The sequence below is a fragment of the Zonotrichia leucophrys genome, chromosome 1A, assembly GCF_028769735.1.
Source record: "Zonotrichia leucophrys gambelii isolate GWCS_2022_RI chromosome 1A, RI_Zleu_2.0, whole genome shotgun sequence".
NCBI lineage: Eukaryota > Metazoa > Chordata > Aves > Passeriformes > Passerellidae > Zonotrichia > Zonotrichia leucophrys.
Genome location: NC_088170.1, coordinates 45,466,375 through 45,490,704, shown reverse-complemented (window position 1 = coordinate 45,490,704; position 24,330 = coordinate 45,466,375). Strand labels below are relative to the sequence as shown.

At 34.2% G+C, this 24,330-nt stretch overlaps 2 protein-coding genes across 3 annotated transcripts in view; one reads left to right on the top strand and one right to left on the bottom strand.

The window, feature by feature from the left end:
- The window catches only part of IMMP2L (inner mitochondrial membrane peptidase subunit 2), a 410,018-nt gene that overhangs the window by 166,239 nt on the left and 219,449 nt on the right, over positions 1–24,330 (top strand). The window lies entirely within an intron of this gene.
- LRRN3 (leucine rich repeat neuronal 3) overlaps positions 672–24,330 on the bottom strand; it is a 31,977-nt gene continuing 8,318 nt past the window's right edge. The window contains exon 2 of the mRNA XM_064702638.1: positions 672–3,624. Within this exon, the coding sequence (XP_064558708.1) occupies positions 1,149–3,275 (2,127 nt within the window). The 5' untranslated portion in view covers positions 3,276–3,624 and the 3' untranslated portion in view covers positions 672–1,148. The remainder of the gene's footprint in view (positions 3,625–24,330) is intronic.

The following is a 24,330-nucleotide window of genomic DNA, read 5'->3' as shown; positions in this document are numbered from 1 at the left end:
CATTTTTATATACAGTTGCACAAGAATTCCACTGCTCATCTGTTTCTTGGGTGGGGATTTTGACATAAAGAGTGTCTCTGGTCATGGAAAATGGGCAATACCATGGAGAAGTTTCTATGAAGAGATCAAAGATGTTATGTTTATCTGATGGTGGTTCACAGGACTACCATGGAAAGCATTGCCATGTATTCTAGAAGAGATTACTTTTGTCTAGTAATAAAATTATGTAATACAGATATAATGAAATAAAGATCTGCAGGCTCACATGTTGCTAAGAGAACAGAAGTATTTCACACAGATACATAAAAGTGTATAAAAGAAAAGAATCAAAGAACTATTCATTAACCAATATCTATGCTGAAATCTAATTCAAGTGGGTTTAAGTGGCCTCATCTCCAACACCCCTTTTGGCTTTATAATGCTCTTAGAGTAAAAAAAATTTGATAAAAAACTATCACTAAACTTACATTTCTGTTAGAAACATTGTACAGCCTAAAATCAGCAAAAATATCGTTTGTGCTCAGATTAGCATTTTCAGGAGAGAGGAGAATATGTAAAGAGATATTTTATCAGACTTTGGATTGTGTTTGTTATTGTCAGACAAGAACTCCCAGAAAGGTGAGGTGTTTTCTTTAGAAACAAACAAGACAAAAAGTATTTTGATTTTAATCAAAAATGTATTTTCTCATTAAAAAAAATTCACATACTCACTGTGTCTACTCTACAGAATTTGTCCATTTCATTACACCATATGTCAATCCTAGTATATCTGTTCACTGCAAAAACTCGTGGCTATTTTGTGTAATACAGCACAGGAGGAGGTATTGCTCAGTTCCACTACTTTTATATAATAATTTAAAAAAAATACAGAAAATGTTCTTGGCTACTTCCTCTGTATTCCAGACTTAAAAGTCCCATGAAAGTTCTAGAATATGAAGTTAATTTTATTTGGTTGGTAGAATACCCTTAGAAGCCAGTTAATTAAAATTCTTCTCTCATACTGAATCATATATATTCCATTTGTTGGCAGCAACAAAGTCCAGCCATCTAGTTCCTAAGAGAAATATGTTTTTCTTGTTGCCTTTTTATTCAGCACAAATACAGTCATGTGCTTTTTATTTCAGAAAGTAAGTGATATACTGACATATTTATGACATATTTGTTGGTACACCTATTACAGTTGCTTTTACTTCCATTGCTGTGCTTTTTTCTTTGCCCATGTCCCAAAGAGTGATTAGAGGAGGATAAAGCTCATTGAGTGAAAAGGATTGTTTCTTCAGGTAATTCCTTAGATAGCTGTGTCCAATGCCATAGTTCATATCTTGAGAGATGCAGCTGTAGAGATATATCACAGATATGATTCCCAAAAGAGCACCAAGGCCGGCAAGGAATCCTATTATGTTGTTCTTTTCATAGCCTTTCACTTCCAAGTCCAGTCCTTTTGTGGTTACATTGACACACTGCTTCCTATTCTGAGCATAGATAGTGGGAATGTCTATACAAATTTTGTATTCAGTTGATGGATTTAGATGTGTAAGATTATATACCTTTATATCAGACGGTATTCGAGCACTCTGTGCAGCCCGCGAGTCTTCAGCTTTCGGAAAGGCTGTCCATCTGACACTGGACTTCAGAATTTTAGAATTTGCTTTCCATGAAACCAAAACAGAATTAGATTTTATGTCTTTTACTTTAATATTTACAGATCCATTGTGTTCCTGAGGGAAAGAGCCGTCCACTTTAATCATGACTGACTTTAGGTCTGCCCCAACTAAATTTGATGCTATACATGTGTATAAGCCACTTTCTCTTTGTGTTACATCACTTATGTCTAACGTTCCTTCAGAATGAATGTAGTATTTATCAGAGATAGTATTAGGCAAAAGTTTGTGTCCTGATGGTGTTATCCAGTAGATTTCAGGCTCTGGTTCTGCTGTTGCTCTGCAATGCAAAGAAATATGGCTGCCAGCTTTTAAATCCAATGTAGATGGAAAACTTTCAGGAGCTATCAGAGGAAGACAGATTTCCATCATTTCCCGAAAGTGTACCTGTCTCACATTCTGGCCTTGGAATTCAGGAGGGTCTACGCAAAACAGGGACTCCGGCTCCATGAACCGAATGTTTGTTTTGTTCATGTTAATCCAGCGGATGACACAGTCACACCTGATGGGATTGCTGTGGATGCTGACTTCCTTGAGGTTAGGCAGGGATTCCACTGTACTGCGGTACAGTGCGCTCAGCGCGTTGCTGTTGAGCATCAGCGATTCCAGCTTGGGAAGTCTGTAGAATGCATTGGGGTGAATGTAGGATAATCTGGGGTTATTGGTTGCTTCTATTTTTCTTAAATCTGGCAAATTGTCAACAGCAAGACTATCTATAGAAATCAGTTCAGGCATGTTATTAATTCCTAACTCTTTTAGATGCAGCATATTGCTAAAATCTCCTCGTCGAATTCTGTTAATGGGATTCTTATTTAGATCCAGAAATTTAAGATTTGTAGCCTTTTGAAGAGCGATGTGGGGCACTCTAACAAATCTGTTGTCATAAAAGGAAATGCTTTCTAAGTTGTCAAGGCCAGCCAAAGCATTATCTGGTATTTCAGTGAGATTTATACCTGCTAAAACTAGGCTGCGCAGATTGCTAAGAGGCTTGAAGTTCATGTCTTCAATTCTGATTATTGGATTTTCTCCAATCATGAGAATTTCAAGATTAGGAATAGCTTCAAACCACTTTCTGTTGATCACTTGCAGACCATTTGAATTGAGATGAAGTCTGAGAAGATTATTGAGGCCTATGAAAGCTCCTGGTGCAATCACAGAAAGCAGATTATGATTAATATAAAGTTCTTGTAAATTGTTGAGTCCAGAGAGACATTCTTCAGGGAGCTCAGTAAGTTTGTTTTCTTCAAGGTACACTGACAGTAACTGTGGTATCTTTCTAAGATTAATACTGGTCACTGAGGATAAATTGTTCTGAGATAAATCTAGACCAGTTAAATTCACTGGGAAGTCTACTGAGTGTTCAATGTTTGCAATATTATTGGTTTGTAGAAGTAGGACTTGTGTGTCAGCAGGCAGTGTGGCTGGAAAATGAAAAAGGCCTAAATCATTACAGTCCACTGTTGGAGCTTCCATGTAGACAGACCTGGGGGTGAACCATGGTCTGATTTCACATATACATGACTCCGGGCAGTCTGCTTTTCTTCCTACGGCTTGTAGAAGAGCAGTGGTAACTAGACCAAGCAGTAAATTAATTTTGAGTTGCAGGTCCTTCATCTTAGCCCAAATGTTCAGGAAAGTAACAGACCCTTTAGTATTCCACAATTATAGTCCTAGAATTCAGTATGACCTGGTCAATTAATACAGCACAATCTTGCATTTATCAAATGATGATCATGAAGGACTTCCTTCCTGAAGATGTGATAAATTTGTAGCCAACTTGTCCAGTAGTAAGAAGCATTTTGCGGAAATGAAGGTCACTTTGTCCTTGATGACGTAAAATTGATGAGCTTTGTGAAGATGAAGTATGTATAGATGGTCATAGGAGATTAAACAATTCATTTATTTAGTAGTATTAACTTCAAATCCCATGATTGATTAGTGTTTGCAGGAATGACAAGATGACCTAAAATACAAGAAGAGGAAATAATTAGTATAAGAAGCTATAAAGTTATAAATTAATTTAGCCATCTTTTGCTCTCTACTGTTAATTATTGCAAGTAAGAAAGGAAAATGATTGTGGTGTCTGGAGTATTATAGTGGTATCCAGATAGCATAAATTAAGTTAATATAGTAATATGTCTTTAGACTTTTAGCTTGTCATACATCCAGGGGAGTATTGTTCTACAGAAAGATGAAGATCCACAGAGTATAAAGTAAAATATATCAGTGAGATTTTTCTACATATTTTATCCTCCTTTAAAATATTTTCTTTTCTCTTTCAGTTATCTCTAGAAGCAGACTAATTTCTGTTGGCTTTGAAAATGTAAACACTGAGAAAAATCCTACAGAGCATGAATACTTAACTTTTTTTACATAAAGTTTGTAACTATAAAGAATGTAATTTATCTATGATGAAAGGGAAATGGAATGGTTGGATTAATGCACATTCCTAATCACATTCTTAGGCAAGCCTGTGAGATATTTATACAGAAATATATAAAACTGAAATCCACAGGTTTTATAATTTTTAATACTTTTCGTAGCTGCTGTCTAGAAAGAAAACTTTTTTTCTTTTCTTTAAAGTGCTATTTAGAAGGAAATATGTACCCTATAATAGCTTGTCATCTTCGCAAATTCAGGCTAATCACTGACTTTCTTGTTTTGACTTCAATAACCTCAATTGCAAGGAGTATTAGCAAAACAGTGTCTTCAGAGTGATAAGGGAAGAAAAAATTGCACTAGCAATTGCTTCTTTTCCCTGTAGCTCTACAAGAATCTGAAGTCTGTAGACTGCCTTTAGGTCCCAAATTATAGTAAGGACTGAAACCTTGTAGCATCAATGCCACTTGTGGCATCAGTTGTGTGCTTTCCAGATTTTTGGTATGTACTTTCTTTTTTAGAGTAAAACAAATTTGAGTGTACAATTTATTCCAACGCATATAATATAAAAGCTTCTGTATTTTCTTATATAAAGTAGTACACATTCAAGAGCTCCTGTGTTTTCTTATATAAAGTAGTACATATTCACTGCTTAATTTACTTCAGAATATAGACTTTACACTTCACCCAGGCTTTGTTTCTGAAGACTGCTGTGCAATACACATTTATGCCCTTTCTCCCCCTGCCTTCAGTGCTAAAATTCACATTGACATTGTTTACAAACCTTAAGATCAATGCTTAATTGACATTGATAAATAACTTTGAAGGGGTTGCTGGTATAGATAGGCAGGATTGCAAAAGTTAAGTGTCAAGCATTTGGATTTATGTGTCCTTTCCAGGCCCAGGAGGATTTGGCATAGTGACCACCCAGGCATTCCATAACAGTGTAGAGGAAAGGTGTTGGACTGTGCAAAGTAATATGAGCACTGGGACAATTTAAATTACATTTGGCAAGTCTTTGAGGCGGTTCTTTCTGTTATGTGCATTTAAGGACATTTAATATTTTATTTCAACATGTAAGTTTATTAATAGAGTGAACAGACAATGTGTGAGATAAACATACAGAAAACATTCTGCTGTTTTGAGGATCAATAGTATGTTTTTATGCACGCTGCCCAGTTTATACTAAAATACTAAGACATACTGACTGAAATAGTAAAAATATAATCTGTTCCTTTGTTCCGAGAAATGAGATGAACTTAAGGCTTGCAGAAAAAGAAAGGTTTTTGTTGAAAAGTTAATGCCTGCAATTTGCTCTTATTTTTGCCACCAGGAGGCAAGGCAATACCCCTAAGTGGAGTACTGTCATGTTTACTAAAGATCTTAGTAGAAATCCTTCTATGCCAAATGAACAGATGTCATTTCCTGTGTAAGGGGAAAAGAGGATGGCCATGTGGTGGAGAATTTTCTGGTCATGTTCTTCGTACATACTCTTGAAGAACATTTTGTGCTGACTATTGTATTTTCAATTGGATTTTATATGAAAAATGTATTTCTAGCATGAAAAATACAAAATGTATGTTTCAAAAAATTAAAAGATCATTGAAAATCTTACCTGAATTGTAAATTAATTGAGATTCAACAGACTACTACTGCAAATGTCTTATCTCAGCCTTTTGATCCCACTGTGATTCTCAGGGACTTCTGCTCAGTAGAGAGACTTGTGAAAGCAATCTGGGGAAGCATAACAATGCAGCTGACCTGATTTTCTGTCCCTCCCTGGAAATTTGCTATTGGCCACTGTGAAACATAAAATAAGGACCAAGATGAAGTTTTCATGTGTGTCCCAGACACCTAAGAGGCTGTACCATTTAAAGTACATAAACTACATTTTTGTATACTTTTGAGCCAACATGCTCCTGTATTTGCATTTATACTCCTGATTTTAAATTCTAGTTTCTTTGGGATTCTCAAACCATCAGTGGATATTTCCATGCCATATATATTAGATAGGTTTTCTGCAAAAGGCAGCAGAAAAAGGAAGAGCTGAGATCTAGGATGAAATTCTGCTTCGTTATGATTTAATCTGATGTCCTTTCTCTTTCTGGTGAATGCTTTAGCTAATAAGTCACCAGCTCAAGCTCATATGGTGTTCTAGCATAAATCATTCTTATTTCTTTGGTTAAAGTGCTTCTGTCTTGTGTAAAATATTCACTGAGGTTGAGTGGCTTGAATAACAGATTGTAGAATAATTTTGACACTTCCAGCCTGCAGCCATCATTCCAAAAGACACTGTTTCAATGGAGAAAGATTTTTTTTGTTTAAACAGTGGCATATCTATATAAAAAATGATTTGTGTTTAACTGTCATTCAAGGTGTGGTATAAAATAATGTTTCTAATAGAATGGGCACCACCCATGGTGGCTTATGACATCATACAATCATAGAATAGGATGTGCCAAGTTGGAAGGGACCCATAAGGATCACCTGCTGCTGGCAGGACAGCCTGAAACTAAATCCTATGACAGTAGTACTCTTCACATGACAGAATACATAAAAAAGTGATACAGTACAACATCAAAAATTGTATATAATGCTAGGAGTGGCAAAATCTTTTTTTTTTTTTTGTTTATAGGAATATTATAATGTGACTCCAATACACATCTTGACTTAGAATTTAAGAAAAAATGGATTGCTGGTGTAAGTTTTCCTGTCCCACTTGAAGTGATCAAAGCCCAGAATCAAGTTAAGCAGTATAACTTATAACTTATATAACTATAAGCAGAATAAGTTAAGCAGTATAACTGCTTAACTGGTTGCAGTGATTGTGTGAGTGTGTCTGTATATATGTAACTAATTTCCAACCTCGAGATGCCTTCAAATCATTTTGGAGTGAAAAGTGAGCAGTCATTCACTGTAACAAAATAACCTCATGTAAATTGCACTCAGCAGCATAAACTGTATCTGAAGTTCAGTCTCCTTGAAAAATGTGGTGTTACAGAGATAAGTGTTTGTATTGGGAAAAGAAGAATTTAACTTCATGTTACTTTCAACTTCTGGAACGCATTGATTCCTTTTCTTCATTAATGTACTAGTAATAGTAAATACTGAATAAAATTGAATGTAAGTGCTCTTATTAGCAGTGATTTTCAGTGTTTTTTTTAATGTGTTCTGGTGCTTTAAAGCTGAGTGCTTTGTACCATCTAGAGTTTTATGTGAAATTTTAGTAATTTGAATGTCTAGTTTTAAAGGTTCTATTATAAGAAGGGCACAGAGAACCTGAAAGTTATTTGTTCTGTTTCTTTGAGTAGTGTTTAAAGTAACTGAGGTTTACACATGGAAGTTTCTGTGCCAAGAATTCATTTTCTTTCTTGTTTTAAAAAAGAAGTTTTTTCAAATAATGCAAGTATGTCAGCATTACCTCTTTGTTAGTGGATTTTGGTGACCTCTCAAGATTATGAGTGTGATGTTCTAAGCAATTCTTAAAACTTGTACTATTCTTAGGACTTTCTCAGAGTAGAGAACCTTGTACAGGTAAGGCTCCAAAGCAGATTACCACCAGTAAGCTGAGGTGCAGGATGGATGTCTCCACACAAGCAGCAAGAACTGTGCATCACAGTTTTGGAGTCTTTGATGTAGTTCTTTACCCAGCTGCACTTACAGATCTTTGTGGGTACTCTGATTGTGCTTGTATTTCCTCATCCATATGAAATAGTATGGTTTGCTTCCTAATGTCTGCAAATAAAAAGGCTAAGTATTTTATATCTAACAAATTAGTATTCTTATTAGTGCTTCAGGATTTTTGTTACTGTTTTGTGCACTAGAACTTATGTACTAGATGCTTATGCTTAAATCTTTGTGAACAGATTATCTGTTTTTTTCTGGAGGTCAATCCCTGTTGCTGCCCCTACTTAGTGTCTTACTAAACATGGTATGTCTCTTCCTTTTAAGGTATTATCTCTTGCTTTTAGAAAAATGTACCCTGACGTGTGTGATTTTTTGCAGCCTAATTATTTCTTGTGGAAACAATGATTGTTATATCTTAATTAGGTTTCTCTGATTTACCACTATTGACAGCTGGAGACTTGATTTACAAGAGGGTATCACCGTTATTTGAGCTGGAAAAGACATTCAGTGAATGAATAAACTGAGCAACATTTGTCATCACTGGAGCAACAGACAGCTAAGAACCAAGTCAGAGTGGGCAGAAAGGAAAAGAAACACGTCAGATTTTGGCAATCATTCTTTTCCACTTCAGCAGTTAGAGAGACAGCGATAAAACCTAAAAATGCAGCAGTTACAGTGCAATGTGCCCTGCTGGCAATAAGGCAAACAGTGCACTTCACAAGGACCAATTTAGGGGCGGCAAGCATTTTGAAAACACAGCTGTTCATACAAAGCTACCTTTCAAACACATCAACTCAGAGAGCACTTCTCAGTTCTTGTCATTATAACCACTTTGAGCAGTTCTATGGACAGAAATCTGGAAATGTCACTAACCAAAATTGGGTGTGAGACATTCCAAAACTTACTTGGTTTTAGTTATGGCACACAGAGGTTTTTTGGGTTTTCTAAATGTTGGTTATTAATATATATAGACTGGAGTTTGAACATGTAATATCTTTCTGATGAATTTATAAAGCTTTTTTTCCTTGTTTGCTTCATGGTCAAAACAAACAAAAAATGCTTCCTTGGGGATTTTCTTATTACACTACAATTAATAAAAAGATGCAACATCTTATATATTTGACATATTTCATTAAGGCACAAAAAGTTAGTATTGTAGGTATAATAGACTTTCATGACAGAATTGGTCTTGAAATAATATTTATAGAAGTAAGCTATACTAGCTGATCTGAGAGGATTCCTGAAAATTATATAGGCAGTGTAAAAATGGAAAGCATTTCTGCTAGCCTATGCAGACTTGCTTTCATTCCACTCTCTGGAGCACTCTCTGGTGTTTCGTTCTGTTTCTCTTTACAGAAGAGAATACGCTCACTGTAATATGCTCTTAATATTTTATATTCCTACATGTTGCTAAGATATAGCCTCGCATTGAAAGACAAACGAGGATGTTCTAGAAAATTTGTGTTTCTAAGGTGTTCTTGAGAGTGTCAAATGTCTTAAAGTTGAAAATCTCTAAAGGGAGTACCTGAAATATCTGGACATTTGTGAAAAATTTGGATAGGGCTCTGCTGGGACCTTGACTAATTTTAGAAATTCTCTTTTTTTCTAATGTTTGATTTTTAGAATTTCAGACTGGCCCTGAATAGCATTACATGCAAGATGTAAAAGAAATGGTAAAGCTGGTATTCAACCCTAGAAGCAATTGGAACTATCTGAATAACTATTTCAGCAGGTGTATTTTTATTTATTTTGTGAACTTGTTACAACTCCTTTTAATTTTTCTCCTTAAGTGGAATAAATTTGCTTGAGGGAAAGCCACAATCTTGAAATGTTTAATATGCCTGTAAAACAGGACACGTTCTCATACCTTGGACCATTGCAAGAATGACAAGATTTTATAAATAAGGAATTTTTTTTATATCAATGGACATTTTGTGATTTGAGGTGACTTTAATCTACAAATACAGACAGGGTCAGAAAAACATTATGATCAGCTACATTTACATGAGCTTTAACCTTTGTCTCTCACTAACTGGCTTACTATTCTTTTGTTCTTGTTTACAGTCTCTTAGTGGAGTTTAGCAGATATAAGAGGAATTATCACCACACACAATTCATTCAGATCTTACTATAGTTCTCCTTCCTGTATCAATCAAAAATTATATTCCAGTATTTTGAAAAATATTGCAATATATTGAAGTTCACAGCTTAGAAAACACAGTATTCAAAGTAGATGTAATGAAAGCAAAAGGTTAAATGAAATCCAAAGCAATAGGTATATATATTAATTTATTGTATATGCCATTCTAGAATAACTTTTCAATGGATATAAATGAAATTTCACTAACATATGTTTTAAAAAATGGAGGATAGAAAAATATTGGTATGTTTACTAGCCTGTTTTAAACGGGATTACCATCACTGACCATGGAATGGCAGACAACTTTGGGAGTACCTGTGTGTGCAGTAAGATGTTTGTCAATCAAATTCAAAAAGCTTACTAGAAATTGTATTTTTGTTACCATTATTAATATGGTGTCAGCACCATCACTGTACATTGGAGCTAAAGCAGTGGATCAGGACCATCACCTTTTGCATTCACTTGCTGCTAAACAAAACCCGAACTTTACTCCATGGAGCTTAAAAATGAAATGCAAGATAAGGGACAACTGATAACAGAGATGGGTAAGAGAAAAAAGTCAGTGTGGCAATTTCTGAATATCCTTGGGTTTATTCTTCTCCTTTAGCAGTAGTCTACTAGTTTACTATCATGATCCTGCATTACTTTTCTAGTCTTTAATTTTAGATTTTCCTTCTATTGTTCTGTCTCTCATGTGCTTTTAACTTTTAATCATACACTACCTAGCCATTGAATACATCTCTCGTTTCCACAAATGTCACAGCAAAAGGTGATGAAAAGTTACTTTGATCTCACAAAGGAATTAATCATTTCAGTAATTACAGTTACCACCTATTTTTTTACTTCTCTTAATTTAAAGTGCACAAAATAATTTTTTTTGGTGAGTGCAGGTTTTAGAAAATTGTATTTATATGACAAGAGAATGAATTTCAATGAGAGCCACACATTTCTTTACTGTTTGTATTTTATCTTGTCATTTGTGATTTGGGGTGACTTTAATCTACAAATACAGATAGGGTCAAAAAACCATTATGATCAGCTACATTTACATGAGCTTTTTCATATGGCTTTACAAATGTTCTAATTTGTAATATGGCTTTACATATCCTCTTGCAATATATTCAGTGCCTGTCCATTAAACTGTGCATAATTTTATTTACTTGGATCAAGAAAAAACAACTAAAAAGAACCTGAACTGATTTTAATTTTATTTCTTCTTCCTCAATCAGATATTTCATGTATAATTCTGATGTTTTTATATAGAGATGTATCACATTGTGAGTATTACACATATATTTTCTAGTTGTCAGAGAAAACAGACTAAAATGTTACCAAAAACTTTTCAAAATACTTAGATCCTTGGTATCCTTGGTGTAGTTTTTAGCCTTCGACAGATTTCACTGTGTGACTTAATTATCATTGCCATTATTGAGCAATTATGTACAAAAATGATGGCTGTAACTTAGGAAAGTAATATGTTAGTTTAATTTAGATTTATTCGTACATGTTCAGCTTCCTTGTGACAGTTGTCATGTTAGCAGTGGAGAAGCACATATTGGCAGTTACCTAGGCACATAGTTGGCAAGAGAGCAGTCACGTTCTGGATGTGGGTGCGTGTACCCAGCTACCAGATGCTTCTAGCAGATGGCCAGAACTAAAGATTTCAGACCAGTTTTGGCTTGATTTTCTAGAAAGCTACCATACAGATTCTGCAAGTCTGTAGTACATTTGAGTAGTAAAAAAGCCTAGCCAAAATCCAGCAAAGCTACTGGCAAAATCTGCATATGTTTTTCCTCTGGGGCTCTCAAAATGTAAATATTAAAAATGCCTAAACCATAGAAATAGGTGTTTTCAGATATCTATAATAAAGGCAGAAGCAGGTAGTGGCTGTACTTAGCACATGATATTTTCCTTGGGAATTGATTTTTCTTTTTCTTCTTTTTTCTTTTTCTTTTTTTTATCATGGGGAAAAAGGGCACTGTAATAAATTAGCATAATGATAAACATGGTAACTTTAGGAGTTATAATTTCTATTCTATAATTTGTCAATAACAGAAATTTAGGCTTGGAAGACCTAAATTACTTTAAGTTGTCAGTCTTTAATGGCAGCCTCTAAATATTTAGTGAATTTACCTTTTAGTTTATTGGTAAATTTATGGTTTGTCTGGGACATAGTAACGTCAAGGGAAATGCTCTTATAATAATAATATTAAAAAATGTCCACTGTGCATTTTATTGAATATCAACTATAATAATCCAAAAATTTAAATGGGTTTAATGAATGCACCTATATCAGCAACATTCTGCTACAATCACATCCAGTAATTGATGTATATTTAGAACATATTACAGGAATTTTGCTTTGAGATACATGATAGAAAAGCATTTATTGCTTATCATTATAGTAAACAAAAACTAAAAACCAAAAAATAGTTTATTTTTTAACAGCTAGTAGTGGATGAGAGATCTATTATGAATATTCCTACCAAATTAGGCTGACTTGCTTTTTAATAATTGTGACTACATTTGGTGATTACTTTCATTCAGAGCCACCTGGGGAACCAGGTTCACAATATACTGTTCAATAAAAAAATGATATTTTTGAATTGTTTTTCTGTAATTTTTGTAGTGCTTTTGCAATTTTTTGCCATTTTCTTGTAATTTTTTGGTAATTTTTTGTAATTTTTTTTGCTTGAGGCAGTGTACAGAAATGGATCACTAAGAAATAATACTTCAGGATGCAAGAACTGACAATGCATAAACCAGAATATTCCTGTAAAGATCAGGAAATAAAAGTTCTCTTTTCTGCTGTGTTTTATAACAGTTGGAGTAATTCAGGCATACTCATAACTCACACAGATACTGTCATGTACTGTTTTGATTGCAGAAAGTATTAGGGTTTTTATTTAGCTTTAATTACAGTTTTTGCTCAACTGAGCATGTAATTAATAATATTACATGTTATGTTTTTTTATGTGATTCTCAAAACTAACGTTATATTTAGACCTCAAATTATGTTTTTTTGGCTTTTATAACCTATTTGTTTGCTCTAATCCACACTATGTGTTTACCATAGTTCACTCTTTATTTCCCCAGAAATACATACATAAAAATGATGATATAATCTTCTCAAGATTTTCTTTTAAAATTAAGACGAGAAGAAAGAGTTAAACAGCAATACTTACAGTTAAGAATAATATTCTCTCTCCTTCCCAGTGTATGTCACTACAGCAAAATAATCTTATAGTTCCTGGAACATTAAATGAATCCTCTTTCAAGTGTTTTTGTTTCCTTTCAGAATTGGAAGTTTATTTAAACTCATTGATCTCACTCCATTATTTCCCAATGTACAACTCTTCTGGTGTTTTACTGTTATTTTAAAATACTCTTTTAAATTTTGTCTGAAGTGAAAGATTGACTCAATTCCTTAATGTTAGATGATTTGGCTCATTAGCATTGAACAGGATTACTTCAGCTATGAAACCTACATTATCTAGCCACACCTTGATTCTGTATTTCTTTCTTAGCTTTCCAGAATCTATCATCTTTGCATCCCCTTTCTGAATTTTGGATGCCAAATCTGACATCAACACAAAATCTGACATTCTGATCTTCCAAAGAATTTCGACCAGTGTTTATTGTTCAAGAATTCATACCAGTCAACCAAACTGCAATCACTGTAATCAAAAGTTTGCATTAGGTTTTCCATGCATCCTTTCTCTTGCATTTTTTTGGTGATTCCTGCTTATGATTCCAAGACTTTGGATAGGCATATCTGCCATATAGAGAGTGCTTATATAGAGGCATGTAGGAACACTACCTCACACATTATGATCAGAATGATAGAGATGCACAGATATATTTGTGCAATGAAATGCCTCTTGCTATAAAAAATTACTCTCCAGGCTGAAGAAAAGGCAAGTTTGAATTAAGATACTGAAAAGATGCTATTAGTGGTGATTATGGAGCAGCTTTCTTTACCAGATGTATTAAAGTGGGACAGATAAACCATTTCAAACTATCCTTCCAAAGACTAGATTGGATTCCAAAGGAGTCATGATTTTGTAATGATGTTATGCCAAATCAACCCACATCTTTATTCTAAGGCATTTTTTTAAGCCTGACATCAGCTTTTGTGCTTTCAGATAATGGCATGGTTGTCTTTTTCAGCTGTAAAACAACTTGAATAAGTAAAGATGGATCTTACAATAGTGTGATATTTCAATGATGTAAAATGACAAGTTATGCTTTCGGTGTCTAGTTGTAATTTCTGATTCAAAGGTGGAAGTCATCCGAGTAATTATCAGAAGTAAGGAGAAAGACGTGGTATGCTTGATTACTCATAGAGGGACCACTGGCACCAGAATGCCTGTGAAAAAAAAATTATGACCCCAGCCGATGCCAAAAATCATGTAAGCTTATTGGCTACAGGTAAAAACCCTCATGAAATGCTATGGTGCTGATCACTGAGGTTCAATACAATAAATTGGAATTAGGGCAGAATCAGTTGGTATGAGGAAAATGATGATAAATATTCTGAAAGAGGATGAAGGTGCTTCCTCTGTAAAACAGTTTTAGATCTGTTGACAACAGAGGAGAAAGAGTTGTTAGTTCTTTGTAAAAATATTTCGTACAGCGACAAATCATTTACAGCTAGATGAGGAGTAGTTATATTTATTGAATAAACATGGAGTAGTTTTTCTTCCTGTATGTGCATTATTATTCTAGAAAAGTATGTTAGCTATGAGGGGCCATATGAAGATTAATTGCTGGTGATCTTTGTTGAATTAATAAATGGTTCTCCCCAGTTAACTAGGAGTATGTATGGAAACTAACTGGAACTAATTGAAAATACATACTGCCACGTATGGAAAATAATTGAGAGTGTATATAGAGAAAACATTGTGGGCAAACATAATGAAAGAGTACTTAGTGTCCTAGGCAAATTGTTTGGAGGCATAGAAAATACATAGGAAATCTCTAGATTCATGCTGAAGGTGATGACTTAGGTAATGTTTTTGAATCCTACATGCAATATGCAGTATTTAAAACTATATATGCTGCTATAGTTGAGAAGAAAAATACAAATATACCATGGAAGAGTTTAAAGCAGTGGCTACAGATATTTGGAAGAGTGCATTGATTTAAGTTGTCCTTCCTTAGCTAGTATGGTAAAACCAGGCAGACAGCATCCCTATCCTATAGCGTTTGATTGACCATCTGAAAAAAGAGATTAGGATGTGGAGGTGTTTCTCTAAAAATATTAATAGGTCTTCTGTGTTGCAGCAGTGCATAACAGGTAGTGCACATAATTTGAAAATAATTCACTTGATGGAGTTAGCTGATGCAGTACACAAACCAATACCAATTAAAAAGAATTGAGGGCTAATATGGTTAATCATAATATAAACAGGTAAATGAGGATAATCCAGCTTTGGTGTGTGACTGTTCTGCCAGCACTTATACATGTGAACTAAATATATAGTTTAGTTCTCTTGCAGTATAATTATCCTTCCTTCAGGCAATAGTTGTCTCCTTGTTTGATATTATAATGATATATAAACCACCTGTCTGTCTCCTTGAAAATGACTTTGTGTCCTCTGTTAATGAGCTAGGAAATGTCACCTCGAGTTGCTTTAACATTCCTAATACAAAGAAAATAAAACATGGAAAGGATTTGAAGATCAAAATCCATAGCAGTCCTTAGGTTTGTTTAAGTATGCTTTAAACTGTCCTTATCATCCTATCCTGTTGCATGTGGGAAATGCAAATTTTGAAAGTAAATCCAGATTTGGAAAATGGCATGCAGAACACTGATTTGTCTAATTCCTATATTTTCAAACCTTGACAAATCAGGTTCACTTTCCATTACTGGTTGTGGAGAATGATCCTGATGTATTTCTGAAATTTCAGCTCTGCATCTCCGGTAATCCAGTAATCTTGGTTAAAGGTTGAGATTATCCTGTGATTAAATGAATAGGCAAAGCATCATATATGAATGGCTGAGAACTTGAAAAGTCCTGAAAACATTCCCTTGAAGGTGAAGAATGTTTTTTCTGTCTCTTGGTATTCATGAGCAATAATGTGAGCAACATCCAGAGAAGATGAAATAGCATTTGAAAGTTATAGAAGTAATGAGTAGAAAGTCGAGCAGTTATGAGGTGGAATAGCTTTGTTTGGCAGCCCTTCAGGAGCAGGTTTTTAGGACTTGCATTTCAAGCAATAAGGAAAATACCCTAAAGGCCATAAAAATGTTTGGCTTGAAAATCAGGTTTTAGTTTCATTATAATTCCCAGGTTGCTGTTAAAAATTAGAATTGAGTCTAAATTGATAAGATACAAAAAATTTTGCTGCTTGGTTGCCTTTTTTGTACAAATACTTATTTTTCAAGCCTCAATTTTAAAAACATCTTAAATATTTTTTTATTGGAACAAAAATACTTAAGATTTATTGAGATATGTTCTCTCCAAAGTCAAGGTGTCTCAATCCTTTTTAATATCCTTGTAGTTTATATCATCTGGACACAGAAAACTGATATTCACTAGCCTAATGTTTTAATGAAAGATGGCATTTCCACTGCAGGTGGAGACACAGATACTCAGTAAAAAACCACTATAATTAGCTTGAAAGAAATAAAAATGGAAAATTACAATTACATGTTGACAAAGGTAAGGCAAGGCTTGATATTCCTTTGAACATTGTTGTGCAGTGATCTGCACCAGTCCAAAATTTTTTAGCAAGTTATGTTCTTAGTAGCTTGATCTATTACCAAACCCTTTTTTATCAAGGGAACTCATGCTTTGAAGTAAATTTTTGTTCTGTTGACAGTTAGCAAAACATCTGAATGTTTCTCCAGGATTAGATATCCTTTTCCTTATCATGACTGTCCAGGATGATAACCTAATAAGATGGTACCAAGGACATTCTGGTTATAGCTAATGCTCAATGTTTGAGAATTAAAGGCTAATTATTAGCTATGCTTAATTGATAAGCATTCATAGTTGTTTTTTGCTTAGGCTGAATAATCTCATTTTAATGCTCTGTAGCTACCAAACTAACACCTCAGGAAATGGTAAAATGAAGATGTCTTGATAAGCTTTCTTTTCTTTCTGGTCTTTCTGGTTTTCCAAGCTATTTTCAGGGTTTTAATCCTTTCAGGAATTGCTATTAGACTTCCCCTATGTCAGAGAAGTAAGAATTCTTTTCTGTTAAAGCAGAAATGCTACTATTCATGTCTCCAAATGCTTCCCTTATATAAACTCAATTTCTAGAACTGTTAAGGGGAAGGAGGCAGCATTTCTCTCCACTGAATTTGTAATATAATGTAAAAGAAACTTACAGCAAACTATTTTTGATGAATGGGAAGGTTTGTTTTGATTTATTTTGTTTTACTCTATAAAGTAGTACATTATACACAAATGTCATCCTTGAAATCCAATGGAAAGATAAATCAGCACATTCTAGTGAAAAAAAATCTTTCTGGTTCATTTGCTTAATTGTGAAATAGCATATTTTTCAAGCTGTTATTAAGGTTTGAAATTATTAGCCTTCATTAGTTTGGTAATTAGTTTAGGCAGATTGTTTTGGAACAGGCTCATTCCTATCTTACTGCTATTGAGTCTGTAATACTTTTGTTATGAAAGTTGCTCTCGGTGAATTTTTCACCATGGTTTTAATTGCTTTCTCTTTTAAAAATAATAATAGCTAAGCAGCATGAAACAGAATTTGTTTCACTGGAAGAAAAATCCTTAGTTCCAGAGGCTACCCGTGCTAGTTTGATATTTTAATGTTTACAAGTGTTAGGCTTCCATTCCGCGTGTCAGAGAAAGAACTTCCAGGGGTTACAAAACCATAGGGGACAGACACAGGTAATTCTTTGGGTCTATCAGGCAACATACATCTAATGCAACAGTTCCAATAGTCTTTATTATAGATCTTTTTTTATTTAAATATTCAAAATTATTAGCATCAGATTTCAGTGACTTCTGTCTGATGTGACAATATTCATGGGAGCACTGACATTTTGCTGCAAAACTGCATCTATTTCTTCATAAAGTAAGCATTGTCAGGAGAGTTAAAAATAAAATTTCAATGTCTGGCTGCAGGAAAGGAGGATACAGACAGAGCATTCTGCAGTATGGGCATTTGTCAGAATCCAGCTAAGGTTAATTGTAGTCTCATTTAATTTTGTGCCTGCAAAATATTCGTAATACTTATTGACTGGAAATCAACTTAAAGTAGTTCCATGCCTTTCACATCCTGATTTGTGGGATGCTGTTATGTACCATTCTTTATATTCATAGTCTTCCTGCCAGCCAGGTTCAGAATTTAAAAGAAATATATTTGGCTAAAAAATTGTCAAAGTATTCAGAATGACTATGATTTTCTTTAATAGATATTTCTTCAATTTGATCATCTCAGCTGCACCTTATGTTTGTAAAATATTACATTTAATTGTTGATTTATGCTGAAAGGATTAGGTACAAACAGGTTTTGGTCTGCTAGAGGCAGATGGGAGAGTAAGATGAGGGCAATGAGAAGGGTTGGGGTTTTTTTTCCCTACTTTCCATTCTCTTAGTCACCATCTTTGGAAGTTAACGGAGTTGGAAGTTAAACCAAATTGAAGTTAATTCTAATTCTACTCCATGCAGTGATTTCCAGCACTTCTCATAAAAAAGAAAAAAATTTAAACATTTGTTGCTTTGTCCTTTGAGGGCTTTTTTTCCACGCAGACTTAGGCTCTCTTCCTAATGGCTGTTTGGGGACCCATGAGGTAAGAATTAGACTTCTCAATCCTTTAGGCCTAAAAGAGATGAATGAAACCAGAATTTACAATGCCATCAACCTGTTACGAGAGCTCAGTGTTTGCCACACATAATATGAAAAGTCTCAAATTCTAAGCCAAGCTCCATGTCTCTTTGGGTTATTGATGTTTCCTTCTTTCTGCACTGTGCTGTCATGTGTGCTAGATTCTATTTACCACTTCTTGGTTACAGTAGTTAACTGTATGTTTTTTAATGCTTTTTCTTTTTTCCATGTAACCAGTCTGAAAAATACACAATAATTCATATTTGTTATTTGATGTGCTGAGTTTACTGTTACCTCTGTGTAATACTTTATGTTAGAGGTGCTTTAAAAGCAAATGACTCACTTTTCATCAACTGTTGCTTATGAACTTTGTTGAATCCAAGCCAGAATATGCTTTACAGCTGAACAATTTCAAGTAATAGACTCAGAATTCATTTTGCACAGCTTTTTGTGTGAACACAGATTTATTCCTGCAAACAAATTTGAAAAGCAGAAAAAAAGCAAATATGATTCAGAATGTCTGGATTCTGAATGCAATGTAACTTTTGCAAAAATGCTTAGCAATTTCTTAGACTTTTTATTTCTATGTAATAGACATAAGTTCTAAATATACCAGGAATACTTCTAGAACTACTTGTAAACTATTTTCTGTATTCTTAGATGCAAGGAATTTGAACAGAATTATCCAGTGCAGTGTTTTCTTTCTGCTGAGGGATGCTTTTTATGCCACTTAGGAAACTCCATTAATTCCTGAGGGCTCAATTGTGTCTGGTTAGGCAGAGATTGTAGAATTGTGTGGTGATGAGCTTCATTTTCTGAGATAACCACATGGACATAGAGTGCCTCTGGGGCTTAGGCTTGTACAGTCACAAAAACCTTATCTTTCTGAGATAACCACATTGACCTACAATGCCTCTGGCTGTGGAAATGGTGGATTTGAGGACAGGAACTTCAAAAAGGAGGTCTCAAACCTCATTAATGGTATGGAAAGCAAAAATCATCACGAGCCACTCTTTTCTATATATACAATAATATTTCTGATTGCTCTTTCCTCTCTGCCTTCTGTCAGAGATCTAGTCAACAACCAGGTCAAATTTGCATCAGTTTGTTTCTAGTGTTAAAAATAAAAATGAATGTCTGTAAAACCAAAGCATATCATAATGCAGAACCTACTCCGTGATGTTTCATTGATAAGTATTGCTTAGACAAATCATCAGGAGGGTTCATTATAGACACAAAATTGTTGCTCTCTTGTCTTGAAAGAACAAGCCTGTGGCCCTGACATTTAATCAGAGCAAGAATGAGAGTTATTGAATCTCACATTCACTGAGTCTCAAATTAAGGTGACTTACTTACTAAGGCAAATAAACTGCAAAATACTATTTTTTAAACATATTTTTCTTTTATTAGTTTCTGTGCTTGTGCTTTCACATGAAGGTGTGTTTTGGGACTTTAACTGTAGAGTGACTTCAAAGAAATTTCTTTCTGCCCCTTTATCAAGTATATTTAATATACTTATTTTATCTGTTTATCTACCTAGACCAATATAAGACAAACCAAATGCAGGCTTTTGTTTAAAAATAAAGAGAATTATTTTTAGACTTATACCAATAATAGCTTAGTATTTGTTTCTCTTGAATGTGTCCTTAGAGCCAGTATTGTTTATATAAGACCTAAAGTAAGTAACAGATGGAGAGTTAGCAGTGACTCAAATGCTTACATGCAGATAGATTGTACAACATGAAACCTCTGTGATGTTGAGTGGCTTTGCAATTCTCTACCCAGTGTGCCTAAATGTAATGAAGTGTTTGTAAATTCTCATAAGTTGAGGGAAGATTTGATGCACTCAAATAACTAATGTGAATATTTCTTGGTAGAAATTAAATTTTATGTAGTATTTTGACTCTACTTTTACTTGTAATAGAGGTATAGATTACAGTTTATTGGTATTTACATCATTGATAATTGTTTTGCATCTCACTATAAAAAACAAGGTTGAATACATGCATAGCATATTAGAATTGCCATTAAGCAAATGATTCCAAATTAATGTTTTGCCTCTCTATGCTATGCAAAACAAATTTTCTCCAATTAATTTACAATTGATTACTCTATAGTATGTCCCAAGGGAACACAAAAAAGCTCTGTTTATATGTTCCCTGCTATTGTTTATGTAGTTTGATTAAACCAAACATCACAAGAATCCAAAGGGAAGCATATGCTCCTAGCAGTAATGTCTGAGGCACTTTTAGTTTGAATGCTTCCCAAAGCCTAAATACAGAATTAGCCTCTATTAGTTTACCCTTCCAATCCAAGATAATGCTGCCAGATCAGCTCAAAACTTCTAACCTGTTCAGGAGTTATGCTTGTGCTCTTGTTTTGCTTGTCAATCTAAGGCTATAATTTGTAGTTTTAGCTACATGCCAAAATCCTCATCCCTGATAACCATAGGAAAAATGTATCTGGGCTTATTTTCTTCTGCTAAGATGTTCCTTAGCTTTTGTCTTCTTTTCAGGTATGCGATGATATAGAAGTCAGCAGAGATAAGTAAAACAGGCAGAGCAACATTTACTGCTTAGAGCTTGTGAAAATAGCTAGCAGGAAGAATATTCAAACATACAAATGCTTATGTAAATCCAAAGACTTTTTAATTTTTGATTATTCTGTTTCAAGTACAAATTTAGAAATATTTCTACTGTCTTCATGGGCAAAGTTGTGTATTTGGAATGAGAAGTGAGGATATAACCAAGTGTTTTCCTCTATTCTAGTAAAAAATATTTTTGGGAGGAAACCAGAAAAAAGCTCACTGGAAGATGGAAAAAAATGTTTAACATTGACCTATAAACTATAAATTATGAGTTGGGGCTTGGTTCCTGAGCAGACTGCTTGGATAAAGGCCTGTTTCTAGGACCAGGGTCTGTGGATCTCCTGTGGACAGAAAGACTCATTTCCAGGCTTCAGAAGTGAAAGAGCAACAGAGTTTTCCTTAAGATATGTTCATTAATGGCTGACTTCAGTAGACTCCCTTTTTATTATTCTGGTTATTTTGTACTACATTCCAAGACATCTCCTCATAAATTATATAGGGCCTAGACATGTAAAACAGAGTTCAGCATTTTGGGGAGGGAGGGCATATAATGAATGAGCAACTGCAAAATCCTTTAATTCTTACTTTGAACTAAATCTTGACCTTTAACAGATTATGAGAATTTGAGATCTTCATAATGATTGCCATAGAATTATTACAGAATCATAGAATTATTTGGGTTGAAAGGGACAATAAATATCATCTTATTTCCAACCCCTCCCACCATGGGAAGAGACACCTTCCACTGTACCAGGTTGCTCAGGTCCCTATTACACTTTGGAAGATGATATGCTATAAGTCATTAAAGAACTTTTGAAGTCTTTGCTTATTTTCTACTAGAACTGTACTAAAAAAGAATGCAGAAAACAACTATCAGGTTGGACAGAGTATACATTTTTCTCCATACAGCTCCTAATCTTTTTTTTTAATTCACACATAAACCAAAAAGAAAATGAGTTTACAAAAACCATACCATACTCTTTCTTTAATATGCTTTCTTAAAACTTTCAGAAAATACATGGACATGCTGGCACATGAAGTTCTGAATTCTCTGTGGTGCTGAGAGATCCTAATAGAAGTGCACGATATTATTCTTTTACAGGCTGCTCTGTACCTCAGAAATAAACTGAGTAACATGTGGCAGTTGCTAGGGTAACCAGTATTTGCATTTTGCAGAAAAAGTCCAAGAATAAAACACATGTAAATTGGCAGTGTGGAAAGCAGTATCATATACAGTCTCATATCTCAATTTCTTCTTTATGGTTTTCCTCTATACTATTTACATAACAATGAATTAGATCTGCTTCATCTTTTACTTTGAATCTTCCATACACTCTTATTTTGCATGGCTATGAAAGGCATTTAAGCTTTCAACTGCCAAGCGTAAACTGGTTTTTGCCCTGTCAAACTTTCTAGATTTACTGTCAATAAGATACAGCTGTGGTTGCTGTAAGTGCTGATCATGTTTGCTGTGTGTGATTATCAGGGCATGTAAACAGATATTAAATTGAATTTTAAAAGTTGTCCTTTGCACCTAAATATGATTTCCTGTAATTGTTCAAATTATTCAAATTCCATTAAACATCTATCTTGCCTACGAGAGTCTGAGTTAAAAGCCAGCAGGCATTTAGAAAGACAAGATTTTCTTGTTCTCACAAGAGTCCTATTTAGGACTGAACTGGAATTCCTTTTAAAGCAAACCTTTCTGTGCTTGTTTTGGAAAATGTTTGTTAATAAATTCTGCAAATTACTGCATAATGAGAAATGCATCCTTGTTACAAGAAGAAATTATTTTATAATGAATCATTAACATTTTGATTTGAGTTACATTCAAATACTTAACCCTAGTGAATGCCAACAAGCAGACTTTGCCTGGAAGATGTAACGGTCATAGGTAAACATAGATTATATAGCCCATTATTTTGTTGAAATTATTCTTCTAAAACTTTTTTATTCTTCATACTTTTTAATTCAGAGTATTCCAGTGCTAGAATATTTACTTAGGGAGTTGCTACAATACCAGTGATGAATATCAGCAATATAATTTACTTTTTTTCAGAAACATTTTTCTTTAAAAACATTATCAAATTATAGCTTTTGCCCATCCTAAAGAATAGAAATGCAATCTGTCTGCATGGGATGGTTCTAATATAAGAAAAATGCTTTAAAGGCCTTCCAACCCTCCCTTTAAACTTAGTACTAAGTAAATCTCATGACAGTGATTTTATGCACATGCAGAACTAAGAACAGAAAGAACTGTCTAATGTTACCTACTGACAGGATCAGAGCAAAGGCTGGAATTTAGTGCTGCAGCTTATTTCTGTCCTGCCTTAGACTCCATGGCTTCCATGAGGTTACAGCTATTAGTTTTATGTGGTTCCAGTTTGTTGTCCTTTCCACATTGCTTTTTTCAAAATTATGATGTACATGGTGTCCATTTAATCATCTGTAAAAGGGTACTCTAAATTTTAGGCAAATTTAATTGAGCAATTTGTGGTTTTTAATATAGTCTGGTAGAGTATCTTGATAATCTTGATATTAAAGTAATCTTGATATTGGTGATAACTGTGGAAACTCAGCATAAATAACACCTTCAAACTAACAGGTTTTCTCAGTAGAACCACTTCTCATGAAACTCACTGCAGGTTTATACCATGTAAAGAGTGAAAGAGTTTAAAATTCACTACATGAGGTAAAATACATGCTAGGAAGTTAAAGCCAAAGTTTAGCACTTAATATGAAGCGCTCTAATTCATGATCGCTAAAGCTGTATTTTTGAAGCTGTGTATAAAACTGTAGTGTATTCAGTCCCAGATCTGTGGAAAACACTGAACACCTGGCTGAGCAGAAATACAGAGATTACAAATTAAGATGGTAATGTTTCAGGGAATCATGCTTCTCTCTTCCTAGAAAATAGTTGCTTTCTGTTAACTGAATAAATATAGTGTGTTATTTTAAATTTTTTAAACAAGCTAGTAGGACATTTAAAGCATTTTTAGTGTTCTGCTGGGATTTCATTGAAGTACTCTTTGCTGTTACCTACTCTTGTAGGTAACAGCAAAGCAAATATTGCCTCATGTCCAAATGGGGTTTTATTACCTTCATCAGTCCAGCAGACTGTCTGCCTT